Source organism: Lethenteron reissneri, chromosome 70, assembly GCF_015708825.2.
Source record: "Lethenteron reissneri isolate LAM-NWPU_2019-01 chromosome 70, ASM1570882v1, whole genome shotgun sequence".
NCBI classification, from domain to species: domain Eukaryota; kingdom Metazoa; phylum Chordata; class Hyperoartia; order Petromyzontiformes; family Petromyzontidae; genus Lethenteron; species Lethenteron reissneri.
In genome coordinates, this window is record NC_083848.1 from 3,600,840 (window position 1) to 3,618,579 (window position 17,740).

General features: G+C 55.5%; 1 protein-coding gene across 1 annotated transcript in view; it reads right to left on the minus strand.

Annotated features, from left to right (window-relative positions):
- The window catches only part of LOC133361010 (X-linked interleukin-1 receptor accessory protein-like 2), a 25,815-nt gene extending 8,154 nt beyond the window's left edge, over window positions 1–17,661 (minus strand). The window contains exons 1-7 of the mRNA XM_061579894.1: window positions 17,656–17,661; window positions 16,048–16,204; window positions 12,606–12,677; window positions 8,248–8,383; window positions 5,625–5,773; window positions 3,136–3,297; window positions 1,566–1,718 (exon numbers count right to left, since the gene is read on the minus strand). Of these exons, the coding sequence (XP_061435878.1) occupies window positions 1,566–1,718; window positions 3,136–3,297; window positions 5,625–5,773; window positions 8,248–8,383; window positions 12,606–12,677; window positions 16,048–16,204; window positions 17,656–17,661 (835 nt within the window). The remainder of the gene's footprint in view (window positions 1–1,565; window positions 1,719–3,135; window positions 3,298–5,624; window positions 5,774–8,247; window positions 8,384–12,605; window positions 12,678–16,047; window positions 16,205–17,655) is intronic.
- Window positions 17,662–17,740: the final 79 nt, after the last annotated feature.

Consider the following 17,740-nt stretch of genomic DNA (forward strand, 5'->3'; position numbering starts at 1 on the left):
CGTGTCGACCCGTCATCCAACAGGCGAAAAAGCCTGATCAGCCACCCGTGAAGAAGAGGAGAGCGCCATCGAATGCGCCGTGTGTTTGATACACACACACACATCGACCAGCACCGCTGACAACAGACAAGACGTCCAGCAGTGGACGACGGAATCATCGCGCCACGACGGCGAGCGTCGTGCCAACGCCGCTCAATCCAGCTGCGGAGAGAGAGAGAGAAGCCGGCTACGGGCTCGCTGCGGCTACGCCCAGGCGAGAGGAACCTCTCTGGCCGCTGGTTGTACCCCCCTCCCCCACACAGCGCCCTGCCTCTGCTTAAAACATTCATTATCAAGGGAACAATACAACGCACACGCAACACGCACACGAAGAAGACTATTTCAAAAAGTTATCTTTGTGTTTCGGAAAGGGTTGCCATTTCAAGGTGGTGCGTTCAATATCAACTGATCGTGCAAAGCAGTTGCTGCCGTCGAGTTACATGAATAAGAATGTTTTAGTCATTAATTTTCGTTAATTGCATAATCTTGCCGATGAATCTAATGACGTATACTTTCGCCTTTCCATATTAGAGTGTCATATGTTTGTTTAGAATTAAAATTGCTTAACAAAAGCATTTGAGTGTTTCTTTTCAAGTCCATGCAAAACTCTTATTTATAAGAACTGTATCCTGCGATGAGATATGAACTTGGAGACCTAACATAACTTAAACAATAAATGTTTAATCAAAGATAATCGTTTTATCCTGATTGATACAACTCTGGATAACGAAGCTAAGCCTAATTATCATAACTGCACACATTAACATAATCGCAAGCATCTGCATAATGTAATACAATTATCTCCGTGATTATAATAATAATGTATGCATATAATTATATTCATTAGCATAATTTAGGCGAATTACACATTTTTACTTTTTCTTATTTTTTTTTTATTTTCATCAAAATTTCATAATCCGACATATACAACAGGAGGGGGGGGTGAGGGAGGGTGGTGGTGCTGTGTGGTGGTGGTGGTAGTGGTGGTAGTGGTGGTGGTGTTGTGTGTGTGGTGGTGGTGGTGGTGGTGTTGTGTAGTGGTGGTGCTGTGTGGTGGTGTGTGGTGGTGGTGGAGTGTAGTGGTGGTGGTGGTGGTGGTGTAGTGGTAGTGGTGCTGTGTGGTGGTGGTGTTGTGTAGTGGTGGTGCTGTGTGGTGGTGTGTGGTGGTGGTGGTGTGTAGTGGTGGTGTGTGGTGGTGGTGTTGTGTAGTGGTGGTGGTGGTGGTGGTAGTGGTGGTGGTGGTGTTGTGTAGTGGTAGTGGTGGTGGTACTGTGTGGTGGTATGTGGTGGTGTGTGGTGGTGTTGTGTAGTGGTGGTGGTGGTGGTGCTGTGTGGTGGTGTGTGGTGGTAGTGATGGTGGTGGTGGTGCTGTGTAGTGGTAGTGGTGGTGTGTAGTGGTAGTAGTGGTGGTAGTGGTGGTGGTGCTGTGTAGTGGTGGTGGTAGTGGTGGTGGTAGTGGTGGTGGTGCTGTGTAGTGGTGGTGGTGGTGTTGTGTAGTGGTGCTGGTGCTGGTGCTGGTCCCCCACCTCCGCCGGGCAGGATGTCTCTGTCCAGCAGACACAGGCGGTACCCCAGCTCCCCCTCCAGCACCTGGGGCAGCAGCTTCAGGGCAAACTCCTCCTCGCCCGGCGAGGGGCACTCCGTGCAGAACGACACGTACGCGTCGTACTCCTTGCCGTCTGCGCACAGCGGGGACACGCGGGGACACGCGGGGACACGCGGGGAGACACGGGGAGACACGGGGACACGCGGGGAGACGCGGGGAGACACGGGGAGACGCGGGGAGACGCGGGGAGACGCGGGGAGACACGGGGAGACACGGGGACACGCGGGGAGACGCAGGGAGACACGGGGTGGGGACACGGGAGGGGGGAGACACAGGGGCACGGAGGTAGAGTGGCAACAGCCCCATTACTCACCCACCCACCCACCCACTCACCCACCCACCCATCCACCCAATCACCCACCCACCCACTCACCCATCCACCCACCCACTCACCCACCCACCCACCGACCCATCCACCCACCCAACCACCCACCCAACCACCCACCCACCCACCCACCCACCCACCCAACCACCCACCCAACCACCCACCCACCCACCCACTCACCCACCCATCCACCCACCCACCCACCCACCCACCCACCCACTATCCACCCACCCACCCACTTATCCACCCACCCACCCACTTATCCACCCATCCACCCACCCACCCACCCACCCACCCACCCACCCACTCACCCACCCACCCACCCACCCACTCACCCACCCACCCAACCACCCACCCAACCACCCAACCACCCACCCACCCACCCACCCACCCACTCACCCAACCACACACCCACTCACCCACCCACCCACTCACCTACCCACCCACCCACCCACTCACCCACCCACCCACCCAACCACCCACCCACCAACCCAACCACCCACCCACTAACCCAACCACCCACCCACTCACCCACCCACCCACTCACCCACCCACTCACCCACTCACCCACCCACTCACCCACCCACCCACTCACCCACCCACTCACCCACCCACCCACCCACCCACTCACCCACTCACCCACCCACTCACCCACCCACCCACCCAACCACCCCACCCACCCACCGACCCGCCCACCCACTCACTCACCCACCCACTCACTCACCCACCCACCCACTCACCCACCCACCCACCCACCCACCCACCCACCCACCCACCCAACCACCCACCCAACCACCCACCCACCCACCCACTCACCCACCCACTCACCCACCCACCCACCCACCCACCCACCCACCCACCCACCCACTCACCCACCCACCCACCCACCCACCCAACCACCCACCCACCCACCCAACCACCCACCCACCCACCCACCCAACCACCCACCCACCCACCCAACCACCCACCCACCCACCCAACCACCCACCCACCCACCCAACCACCCACCCACCCACCCACCCACCCACCCACCCAACCACCCACCCACCCACCCACCCACCCACCCACTCACCCACCCACCCACCCACCCACCCACCCACCCACCACCCATCCACCCACTCACCCACCCACCCACCCACTCACCCACCCACACTAGACACCGCACCTGCTGCGTTGCTGCTGCTGGGGTGCAGGTGGTGGTGGTGGTCTCGGTAGAACAGGAGGAGGTCGATGCGGCGAGCGTAGAGCAGCCCGGCCAGCAGCAGAAGCAGCGCCAAGGAGCCCAGCAAGGAGCCAGCCACAGCAGCCGTGTGGCTGGGTGGAGGCTCTGCACGCACGGAGACACGCAGAGACACACAGAGACACACAGAGATACAGAGATACACACACAGAGATACACACACAGACACGCAGAGACACACACACAGAGACACACACACAGAGACACACACACAGAGACACACAGAGACACACACAGAGACACACACAGAGACACACGCAGAGACACACAGAGACACACACAGAGACACACGCAGAGACACACAGAGACACACACAGAGACACACACAGAGACACATGCAGAGATACACACACAGACACGCAGAGACACACAATGATACACACAGAGATACAGAGATACACACACACAGAGACACACAGAGACACACAGAGATACACACGCAGAGATACACACACAGACACGCAGAGACACACACACAGATACACACAGAGACACACACACACAGACACACACAGACACACACACACAGACACACGCAGAGATACACACACAGACACGCAGAGACACACACAGATACACACAGAGACACACACACACAGACACACACAGACACACACACAGAGACACACGCAGAGATACACACACAGACACGCAGAGACACACACACAGATACACACAGAGACACACACACAGATACACACAGAGACACACACACAGATACACACAGAGACACACGCAGAAACACGCAGAGACACACAGAGATACACACGCAGAGATACACACACAGACACGCAGAGACACACACACAGATACACACAGAGACACACACACAGATACACACAGAGACACACGCAGAGACACGCAGAGACACACAGAGATACACACGCAGAGATACACACACAGACACGCAGAGATACACACAGACACACACAGATACACACGCACAGAGACACACACAGACACACACACAGAGACACACGCAGAGATACACACACAGACACGCAGAGACACACACAGATACACACAGAGACACACACAGAGACACACACAGATACACACAGAGACACACACAGAGACACACACAGAGACACACGCAGAGACAGACAGAGACACATGCAGAGATACACACACAGACACGCAGAGACACACACAGATACACACAGAGATACAGAGATACACACACAGAGAGACACACAGAGACACACACAGAGACACACACAGAGACACGCAGAGATACACACAGACACGCAGAGACACACACAAACACACAGAGATACACATAGAGACACGCAGAGATACACACAGAGACACACACAGACACACAGAGATACACACATAGATACACACAGACACGCAGAGATACACACAGAGATACACACACAGACACGCAGAGATACACACACAGACACGCAGAGATACACACACAGACACGCAGAGATACACACAGAGATACACACACAGACACGCAGAGATACACACAGAGATACACACAGAGATACACACAGAGATACACACACAGACACGCACAGACACGCAGAGATACACACAGAGACACGCAGAGATACACACAGAGACACACAGAGATACACATACAGAGACACACACAGAGACACACACAGAGACACACACAGAGACACACAGAGATACACACAGAGATACACACAGAGATACACACACAGACACGCAGAGACACACACAGAGATACACACACAGACACGCAGAGACACACACAGAGATACACACAGAGATACACACAGAGATACACACAGAGATACACACAGAGACACACACAGAGACACACAGAGATACACACAGAGATACACACACAGAGACACACACACAGAGATACACACACGGTGGTGATGATGGTGATGGTGGTGATGGTGGTGATGGTGGTGATGGTGGTGGTGATGATGGTGGTGATGGTGGTGGTGATGGTGGTGAAGATGGTGGTGATGGTGATGATGGTGATAATGGTGGTGATGATGGTGGTGATGATGGTGATGGTGGTGATGGTGGTGATGGTGGTGATGGTGGTGGTGATGATGGTGGTGATGGTGGTGGTGATGGTGGTGAAGATGGTGGTGATGATGGTGGTGATGGTGGTGATGATGGTGGTGTTAGAGATGATGGTGGTGGAGATGATGGTGATGGTGGTGATGATGGTGATGGTGGTGATGATGGTGGTGATGATGGTGGTGGAGATGATGGTGGTGGTGATGATGGTGGTGGTGATGATGGTGATGATGGTGATGGTGGTGATGGTGGTGATGGTGGTGATGGTGGTGGTGGTGGTGATGGTGGTGACGATGGTGGTGGTGGTGATGATGATGATGATGGTGGTGGTGATGATGGTGGTGGTGATGGTGGTGATGGTGGTGATGGTGGTGATGGTGGTGAGGAGGAGCTCTCACCCTTCCGCACGATGAGGATGGAGGCGTTTGTGAAGCCGAAAGCGTTCTGGGCGACGCAGGTGAACTCGGGGCCCAGGTGGAGCTCCGTTACGCTGCGGAACTCCAGCAGGCGCTGCACGTAGCGCTCCCCGTACGACTCGTTCACCACCCTGTGACACACACACACAGTGACACACACAGTGACACACACACAGTGACACACACAGTGACACACACACAGTGACACACACAGTGACACACACAGTGACACACACACACAGTAACACACACACACAGTGACACACACAGTGACAACAACAACAACAACAACCGCCATTCGCCACTAAGTGGCGGTGACGTCACCACGACGCTTATGCCAGGCCAAGTGCACCTTGAGGCCACGTGAAGTGTCGAACGCCCGCTGGCAGGAGGTCACGGGGCAGACCCAGCGGGTGCCACGGGTCGACTGACTGAGATGACCGAGATGAGTGGCTGATGCACCACCTGTGCCCCCTACTGTGCCAACTTTCTGTGCTTTAGCCACCCGGCACTCCGCTCGTTGTTGAGCGTCGCTCCTCCGCCCTCCGTTGTTGTTGGAGGGCGACTGCCTCCAACTGCCCAGTAGCGTCCTTCACGAGCCTCCTCCACAGAGGCCGATCTTGACACCGCTGGTACCGGTCATCGGCAAGTCCACTCAGCTCCACGTCCTCCTGTACCACATCACTCCATCTCTTCTCTAGCCCGTGCCGCGCCCGTTTAGCCCCCTCAATCCGGCCGAACAAAAGCTGTTTAGGCATGCGGTGGCTAGGCATGCAGGCTACATGACCCAGCCAACGCAGCCTTGCCTGCCGGAGGAGCTCACCGATGGGACTTTGACCAGATCTTTCAGGGATTTGTGAGCTCCTCACACAATCCAGCCTGGTTAAACCCAGGATGGATCGTAGGCAGGCCAGCCTAAATGTTTCCAACCGGCGAAGATGCTCCATTAGGGGGGTCCACGTCTCGCAAGCGTAGAGAAGGGAGGGAATGACTGTGGCCGAGAAGACCTGAAGCTTCGTGCGGAGCGACAGACCAGGTAGCTTCCACACAGCGTTACGCAACCGATGAAAAGATATTGCCGCTCGACTGATTCGGAGTGAGACCTCTGCTGTTAAACTGGAGCCGGTCATAAGCACACTGCCCAGGTATGGGAAACTCTCCACTCTCACCACTACTGCCCCATCGCCGATTGGGAGTTGTGTGGGTGGAGTGTCCGATGGTACAAAATACCCAGGCAGGTGCTTAGTTTTGGTGGGGCTGATGGTAAGGCCCCACCTCTGAGTGGCACGCTCCAGTCTCAGCAGCAGCGTCTCCAACTCCTCCTCTGAATGAGCAGCTATTACCAAATCATCGGCATACATAACGTGGTTGACCAATAGGGAGCCATCCCTTGATCGCACCCAGGCATCGATCAGCCTCCCATTATATCTGTACCAAATGGAAATTCCCCCGGTACAGCTATTGAAGGCTTCACGAACTACGTGGTCAAAATGGATGTTAAATAATGTGGGAGCCAGAGGACATCCCTGTCACACCCTGAGGTGTACAGGGAATGCCTCTGACTCCCGGCCACGTAGTTTTACCTGGGCCCGCTCACCTTCATGAAGGTCCTTAATGATGGTGAATAGAGGTTTAGGGACTCCGAAAACACGAAGAACAACCCAGAGCCCAGGCCTACTGATGGTATCATAGGCCTTGACCAGGTCAATAAAGCAGAGATGAAGGTCTTGTTGAAATTCCCTACACCTCTGCTATAGCAGACAGACAGAAAATATGGCATCTGTGCAGGACCGCCCTTTTCTGAAACTGCATTGGGGCTCCGCAAGCCTCTCCTCAGCGTGCCTAGCAAGGCGATGTTGAATAATCCTTGCCAGGACCTTTCCCGGCACACTGAGGAGTGAGATGCCCCAGTAGTTGTTACAGTCTGTGCGGTCCCCCTTCTTAAAGAGGGGGACCACCAGGGCATCCTTCCAATCCTGCAGAACCCATCCAGTGGTCCAGACTGTTGTTATGATGTCATGTAGGGCAGTCTGTGCACAAACGCCACCCTCCCTCAGTATTTCGCTTGGGAGATTATCTCTGCCCGGTGCCTTTCCTGGTCTCAGACTCTGGATCGCCTTCAGTACTTCCTCAACAGATGGCACCTCAGCCAGCCACTCACAGGGGGCGACCTCTTCCAATATTTGAGGCACCGCAGCCTCAGCAGGGTCATCCCCACTTTGTCCCACAATGTTTTCCATGTCGAGGGATTTCCCCTCCCCCAGGACTTCACAGAAATGCTCTTCCATTATACGAGACACCGCACTCACCCACCTACCCGCTCACCCACCCACTCCCACCTGTGAGACACACACAGTGAGACACACACACACAGTGAGACACACACACACAGTGAGACACACACAGTGAGACACACACAGTGATAACCACTCCCGATACATCTTGTTAACCACACAGACGTGTATGGAGGTACACTCACCCACCCACCCGCCCACCCACCCGCCCACCCGCCCACCCGCCACCCGCCCGCCCCGCCCGCCCACCTGCCCACCCGCCCGCCCGCCCGCCCACCCGCTCGCCCGCCCGCCCACCCACCCACTCCCACCTGGCTTGGTGTTCCCACACGTCGCTGGCGTTGTAGACGTCCTCCACGAAATAGCCGTCCACCAGCCAGTAGAGGAGCGGCACGCGGGACACGTCGTAGCCAAAGAAGGCGAGGCAGAGCAGCTGCAGACGCTGGCCTGGACACACACACACACAGGTACACACACACACAGGTACACACACACAGGTACACACACACACACAGGTACACACACAGGTACACACACACACAGGTACACACACACACAGGTACACACACACACAGGTACACACACACACAGGTACACACACACACACACAGGTACACACACAGGTACACACACACACAGGTACACACACACACAGGTACACACACACACATGTACACACACACACAGGTACACACACACACAGGTACACACACACACACACAGGTACACACACGTACACACACACACAGGTACACACACAGGTACACACACACACATGTACACACACACAGGTACACACACAGGTACACACACACACACACAGGTACACACACACACAGGTACACACACACACAGGTACACACACACACAGGTACACACACACACAGGTACACACACAGGTACACACAGGTACACGCACGTACACACACACACGCACAGGTACACACACACACAGGTACACGCACGTACACACAGGTACACACACACACACACAGGTACACGCACACAGGTACACACACACACAAGTACACGCACAGGTACACACAGGTACACACACACACATAGGTACACACACACACAGGTACACACACACACAGGTACACGCACACACAGGTACACGCACACACAGGTACACGCACGTACACACACACACAGGTACACACACACATGTACACACACAGGTACACACACAGGTACACACACACAGGCACACACACACACAGGTACACACACACACAGGTACACGCACGTACACACACACACAGGTACACACACACACATGTACACACACACACAGGTACACACACAGATACACACACACGTACACACACACACAGGTACACACACAGGTACACACACACAGGTACACACACACACAGGTACACACACACACAGGTACACACACACAGGTACACACACAGGTACACACAGGTACACACACAGGTACACACACGTACACACACACAGGTACACACACGTTCACACACACACAGGTACACACACACAGGTACACACACAGGTACACACACACACAGGTACACACACAGGTACACACACACACAGGTAAACACACGTACACACACACACAGGTACACACACGTTCACACACACACAGGTACACACACACAGGTACACACACACAGGTACACACACACACACACAAGTACACACACAGGTACACACACACACACAGGCACACACACGCACAGGTACACACACACATACAGGTACACACACAGGTACACACACACACACACACAGGTACACACACACACACGCACACAGGTACACACACACACATGCACACAGGTACACACACACACAGGTACACACACACACAGGTACATACACACACGCGTACACACACACAGGCACACACACACACAGGCACACACACACACAGGTACACACACACACAGGTAGGCACACAGGTACACACACGTACACACACACACAGGTACACACACACACACAGGTACACACACACAGGTACACACACACACACACAGGTACACACACACACACTGCTTCAGGTACACACACACACACACAGGTACACACACAGGTACACACACACACAGGTACACACACACACAGGTACACACACACACAGGTACACACACAGATACACACACACGTACACACACACACAGGTACACACACAGGTACACGCACAGGTACACACACACACAGGTACACACACACACAGGTACACACACACACACAGGTACAACACACACAGGTACACACACAGACACACACAGGTACAACACACACACAGGTACACACACACACACAGGTACACACACACACACAGGTACACACACGTACACACACACACAGGTACACACACACACATGTACACACACACACAGGTACACACACAGATACACACACACGTACACACACACACAGGTACACACACAGGTACACACACACAGGTACACACACACAGGTACACACACAGGTACACACACAGGTACACACACACAGGTACACACACACAGGTACACACACACAGGTACACACACACACAGGTACACGCACGTACACACACACACAGGTACACACACACACAGGTCACACACACACAGGTACACACACAGGTACACACACACACAGGTACACACACACACAGGTACACACACGTACACACACACACAGGTACACACACGTGCACACACACAGGTACACACACACAGGTACACACACAGGTACACACACAGGTACACACACAGGTACACACAGGTACACACACACACAGGTACACACACGTTCACACACACACAGGTACACATACACAGGTACACACACACACACACAAGTACACACACACAGGTACACACACACGCACAGGCACACACACGCACAGGTACACACACACATACTGCTTCAGGTACACACACAGGTACATACACACAGGTACACACACACACACGCACACAGGTACACACACACACATGCACACAGGTACACACACACACAGGTACACACACACAGGTACACACACAGGTACACACACGTACACACACACAGGTACACACACACAGGTACACACACAGGTACACACAGGTACACACACACACACAGGTACACACACGTACACACACACACAGGTACACACACACAGGTACACACACACAGGTACACACACACAGGTACACACACAGGTACACACAGGTACACACACAGGTACACACACGTACACACACACACAGGTACACACACGTTCACACACACACAGGTACACACACACAGGTACACACACACAGGTACACACACACACACAAGTACACACACACAGGTACACACACACGCACAGGCACACACACGCACAGGTACACACACACATACAGGTACAACAACAACAACCGCCATTCGCCACTAAGTGGCGGTGACGTCACCACGACGCTTGTGCCAGGCCATGTGCACGTTGAGGCCACGTGAAGTGTCGAACGCCCGCTGGCAGGAGGTCACGGGGCAGACCCAGCAGGTGCCACGGGTCGACTGACTGAGATGACTGAGATGACTGGCTGATGCATCACCTGTGCCTCCTACAACCCAGACCCCAGGCCGACTGATGGTATAATAGGCATTGATCAGGTCAATAAAGCAGAGATGTAGGTCTTGTTGGAATTCCCTACACCTCTGCTGTAGCAGACGGACAGAAAACGGACAAACATACTCCCACAGAGACCCACAGACTCCCATAGAGACCCACAGAGACCCACAGACTCACACAGAGACCCACAGACTCACACAGAGACCTACAGACTCACACAGAGACCCACAGACTCACACAGAGACCTACAGACTCACACAGAGACCTACAGACTCACACAGAGACCCACAGACTCACACAGAGACCTACAGACTCACACAGAGACCTACAGACTCACACAGAGACCTACAGACTCACACAGAGACCCACAGACTCACACAGAGACCTACAGACTCACACAGAGACCCACAGATTCACATAGAGACCCACAGACTCCCACAGAGACCCACAGACTCGCACAGAGACCCACAAACTCGCACAGAGACCCACAGACTCCCACAGAGACCCACAGACTCCCACAGAGACCCACAGACTCGCACAGAGACCCACAAACTCGCACAGAGACCCACAGACTCACACAGAGACCTACAGACTCACACAGAGACCCACAGACTCACACAGAGACCCACAGACTCCCACAGGGACCCACAGACTCGCACAGAGACCCACAAACTCGCACAGAGACCCACAGACTCCCACAGAGACCCACAGACTCCCACAGAGACCCACAGACTCGCACAGAGACCCACAGACTCACACAAAGACCTACAGACTCACACAGAGACCCACAGACTCACACAGAGACCCACAGACTCCCACAGAGACCCACAGACTCGCACAGAGACCCACAAACTCGCACAGAGACCCACAGACTCCCACAGAGACCCAGAGATTCACACACAGTCCCACAGACTCACACCAAGACCTACAGACTCACACAGAGACCCACAAACTCACACAGAGACCCACAGACTCGCACAGAGACCCAGAGATTCACACACAGTCCCACAGACTCACACCAAGACCTACAGACTCACACAGAGACCCACAGACTCGCACAGAGACCCACAGACTCCCACAGAGACCCATGGAGGCAGGGCTACTCACCGATCTCGGCTTCCACGGTCGTGTTCTTCAAAGGGAGCAGCACAGTGGGAGGTTTCTCGTTGGGGGGAACTACTAGGGGAGAGAGGGGGAGAGAGGGGGGAGAGAGGGGGGAGAGAGGGGGGAGAGGGGGGGAGAGGGGGGAGAGGGGGGGAGAGGGGGGAGAGAGGGGGGAGAGAGGGGGGAGAGAGGGGGGAGAGAGGGGGGGAAGAAAGGGGGGAGGAGAGGGGGAGAGAGGGGGGAGAGAGGGGGAGAGAGGGGGGAGCAGAGGGGGGGAGAGAGAGGGGGGGAGAGGGGGGGAGAGAGGGGGGAGAGAGGGGGGAGAGAGGGGGGGAGAGGGGGGAGGGGGGGGAGAGGGGGGAGGGGGGGGAGAGGGGGAGAGGGGAGAGAGGGGGGAGAGAGGGGGAGAGAGGGGGGAAGGGGGGAGAGAGGGGGGAGAGAGGGGGGAGAGAGGGGGGGGAGAGAGGGGGGAGAGAGTGGGGGGGGAGAGAGGGGGAGGAGAGGGGGGGAGAGAGGGGGGAGAGAGGGGGGGAGAGAGGGGGGAGAGAGGGGGGAGAGAGGGGGAGAGAGGGGGGGAAGAGAGGGGGAGAGAGGGGGAGAGAGGGGAGAGAGGGGGGAGAGAGGGGGGAGAGGCAAAGGGGGAGAGAGGGGGGAGAGGCAAAGGGGGAGAGAGGGGGGAGAGGCAAAGGGGGAGAGAGGGGGGGAGAGGGGGGAGAGAGGGGGGAGAGGGGGGGGGGAGAGGGGGGGGAGAGGGGGGAGAGAGGGGGGGAGAGGGGGGGGGAGAGGGGGGGGAGAGGGGGGAGAGATGGGGGGAGAGAGGGGGGAGAGAGGGGGAGAGAGGGGGGAGAGAGGGGGGAGAGAGGGGGGGAGAGGGGGAGGGAGAGGGGGGGAGAGGGGGGGGAGAGGGGGGGGAGAGGGGGGAGAGAGAGGGGGGGAGAGGGGGGGGGAGAGGGGGGGGAGAGGGGGGAGAGAGGGGGGGAGAGGGGGGAGAGGGGGAGAGAGGGGGGAGAGAGAGGGGAGAGAGAGAGGGGGGGGAGGGGGGGAGAGGGGGGACAGCGGTGGGTCGGCAACGTCGACTTGTTTAACTCGTAGCAGTAGACGTAGTAGTAGTATTTGTAGTAGTAGGAGTAGTAGTTGTAGGAGTACTAGTAGTAGTTGTAGGAGTAGTAGTAGTAGGAGTAGTAGTAGTAGTAGGAGTAGTAGTAGTAGTTGTAGGAGTAGTAGGAGTAGTAGTAGTAGGAGTACTAGTAGTAGTTGTAGGAGTAGTAGTAGTAGGAGTAGTAGTAGTAGTAGGAGTACTAGTAGTAGTTGTAGGAGTAGTAGTAGGAGTAGTAGTAGTTGTAGTAGTAGTAGTAGGAGTAGTAGTAGTAGTTGTAGGAGTAGTAGTAGGAGTAGTAGTAGTTGCAGGAGTAGTAGTAGTAGGAGTAGTAGTAGTAGTTGTAGGAGTAGTAGTAGGAGTAGTAGTAGTTGTAGTAGTAGTAGTAGGAGTAGTAGTAGTAGTTGTAGGAGTAGTAGTAGGAGTAGTAGTAGTTGTAGGAGTAGTAGTAGGAGTAGTAGTAGTAGTTGTAGGAGTAGTAGTAGGAGTAGTAGTAGTTGTAGTAGTAGTAGTAGTAGGAGTAGTTGTAGTAGTTGTAGGAGTAGTAGTAGGAGTAGTAGTAGTAGTTGTAGTAGTAGTAGTAGGAGTAGTAGTAGTTGTAGTAGTAGTAGGAGGCTTTCCCGACCCAAGTTATCCATGACAAAGGTTGTTGTTGTGGTTGTTGTTTAAGATCGCGCGAGTATTAATGTTGTGTCGTTAAACCCGCCACCACCCGACACAGCCAATTGGCAAGGGGTGTGTCACGTCAACAGAATCGTGCCAATGTGTTACTAGTGTAGTGGTGATAACTGCTCGCTGTTCGCAAGCTGTGAGAGAGCAGTTGGTAAACAAGGTTTTCCCGCTCAATCAAACAGTTAGGGTCAAATGGGGTGAGGTAGGATCCAAACGCCAGATTGGGAAGGACCAATCGGAGGGGTCCAAGAGGTGGCCGGGGATTGGTTAACCCGGCCACGAACAGGTATAAAAGCTGGAGCTGCTGAGAGGTCTTGGTTAGTTCTGCTACACGAAGACCCAAGTCGGCTGAAGACAGCTAGAACCCTGGACCAAGCCTTCCAGCCCTTGTCAGGTCTGGGGCTCAGAGTCACCAGTGGTCAGGGGAGATAGGTCCTGGATAGGGCCCTGGCTCCCAGCCTTCCCGCCCTTGTGAGGACGAAGGTCTCGAGCGACCAGAGGTTGGGGACCCGCCGGGCCAGCGGTGGGTCAGTGTGCCTCCCCTAGGTCCCAGCCGGAGGACGCTAGGCTAGCGGGGGAGATAGCCGGCAAGTCCGGAGGCTGTAGCTCCTCAGGATAGCGGGTACGGGGACCGTATACCCCTTGTGTGTTAGGTGTAGTAAGTATTGGTGAATAAAAGCGTGTGGCCTCTAAGAAGTCTCCATCTCCTTCAAGAATGTTACACTAGTACAGCACTAACCGGTGTAGTGGATATGTTAACTACCTCGCCTGCTGTACAGGAGGTCGTGGGTTCGATCCCGACCCTGACGATGCCTGCTGCTGCTGTGTATTTGGAGTCTGCGTCTCTCATCATCATCATCGCGGTGGCTAGGAGATGTTGATTACCTCGCCTGGTGTACAGGAGGTCGTGGGTTCGATCCCGACCCTGACGATGCCTGCTGCTGCTGTATATTTGGAGTCTGCGTTCTCTCATCATCATCATCAAGGTGGCTAGGAGATGTTGACTACCTCGCCTGGTGTACAGGAGGTCGTGGGTTCGATCCCGACCCTGACGATGCCTGCTGCTGCTGTATATTTGGAGTCTGTTTCTCTCTCATCATCATCATCAAGGTGGCTAGGAGATGTTGACTACCTCGCCTGGTGTACAGGTTGTGGGTTATAACCCGCGCGCCCTTCGCGTTATTCAAGTTCAAGTATTAGGTGTAGCCCTGTGAGCCATTCGGCTCTTGAATCAGGTGCAACCGCAACAAACAGAAAACATGAACAACAACACATCTTAAAGTGACTATGTGCAAACAGAAAATCCAAGAAAAGACGGCAAAATATTGCAGAAAAATCACCGTACACCAACACTGTGTGCAAGAATGCAAGTCAAACAGCGCTCTTCCCCCTCGAACCCAGCAGCTTAAATAGACGCTCCAAGCCTGGGGTGTGTCATTCAGACTCTGTCTTCTCGACAGACCTGTTCTTCACCTGTGGACAGGCTGCTTGCGGTGTGGCCGAAACGTCGTGAGAATTATTGTATTTTATTATGTTTTATTTTTATTATTTTATTATTTCTATTCTACGTGACTTTACGTAGAATGGAAGAAGAACAACAACAACCACAAGAAAACTTAGATTAAGGCCATCAATCTAACTCCCCCCCCCCACCTCTCCCTCCCATGGGGCACTCACTGAAGACGCGGACGCGGCGCGTGCGCGAGACGCGCCACCTGCGGTTGAAGCGGCGGAAGTCGGCCACGCACGAGTAGTTGCCCTGGTCGGCCACTCCCACGCGAGGGATCAGCAGGTTGCTGCCCAACACCTGCCCTCGGTCGTACGGCTCACAGTCCTACACGGGGACGGGGGGAGAGGTGATGTCGGTGGTAGGGGGGGAGAGTTAGAGAGAGGGGGAGAGTTAGAGAGAGGGGAGAGTTAGAGAGAGGGGGAGAGTTAGAGAGAGGGGCTGCAGGCCTCAGGCTTTGGGGCCTGCTCAGGCTTGGGGCCTGCTCAGGCCCCATGCCTTGTAGGGAGAGGCAAGTCTTCACGATCCTCACAACCTTGGCTTGAAATTCACCACCAATGGATGTAATCGTACCGCCTTTGCCACGACTGACACTGTGAAGTGTTTTAGCTGTGCGGCTGTGGGTCACCTTGGTCAGGCCTCTGCTCTATAGACTCGCCAGCCTGGGGCTGGGACAGGCCTGTGCCTCGGAGGGTGATGCAGCAGCTGGGGAAACTGCATCTCTGCCTTGATCCTTCCTCGGACTCTTAGGGCGAGGAAGAGCCCATGCCAACTACAGAGGCTAAAGCTGGGCCGGCGAGATGAGATAGGGTAGGGACATCGTCCCAGGATGAGACAGGAACAGTTCATCTTCTTGGTTCTTTCGGTAAAGTCACGTAAGAAGGGAAATAATAAAATAATAAAATAATAAAAAGGAATCAAAAAGGGGAGGCGTGCGAGAGCTTTCCCCGATCGGGGCTCCTTTGTGAGAGTGGCACGGATGGTGATCCAGGATCCACACGGGGACAGTTTCAGCCGGCAGGAGGCCGACCGGGTGAAGGGAATAATGGGCAAATTGAGGCTGCTGCCCCCCCCCTCTCCGGCAAAGGGGGTGGGGGGAGGCCACGGGGGCCAGCGGCGATGTGCAAGCGGCGGCGGCGGCGACCGAGGGAGCGCAACAGCCGGACCCGGCCTCGCTTGCCCCGACGCAGCGAGGAGAGGTGACGCAGCGAGGAGAGGTGACGCTGACCGCCGCCACCGGAGACACTGGTGTGCCGAGCGGCGCGGCGTCGGCGCCGGGGAGCACCTCTTCGCCCGTCCCGACGAGAGAGGGGGGGGGAGGAGGTGACTAGGGAACTTGAGGGGAGGGAGCTTCCTGGGCTTGAGATCGAGCCCAGTGAGGCCCTGGCCCCAGACGGTTTGGCGGTGGGGGCAGGAGGGGCCCACGCCGACATGACAAGCGAATCTGGCGCTGAGGCGCAAGAGATGAGCGAAGGGAGGGACGGAGAGGCCGAGGAGCTGGCCTCCGATGCCCAGGATGGGGTGCTCCCCCGACTACCTTCTCGGGTTCCTGAGATGGTCGTACGGGAGGAGCAACATCCGGGTGCAGGACAGCTTCCCCAGCAGGGGGGACTTCGTGAGTGCGGCCCGGCGTGTCGTCCAGGATCCGAGCAAGTTTGGTTACAGCCGCCAGAAAATTTACCAGTTAAAGGCCTTGATGAGCAAGGTCCAAAAACAGCCACCATCCCCCCCGCCCACTACCCCCTTCCCTCCCGTGGCGCCGAAGACGGCACCACCACCGCCATCGCCAGCCGGGGAGGAGGGTGAGGGAGTGGAGGGGCTGTTCTGTCAGGCAAAGGGGTGTGAGAGCCCGGAATGACAAGC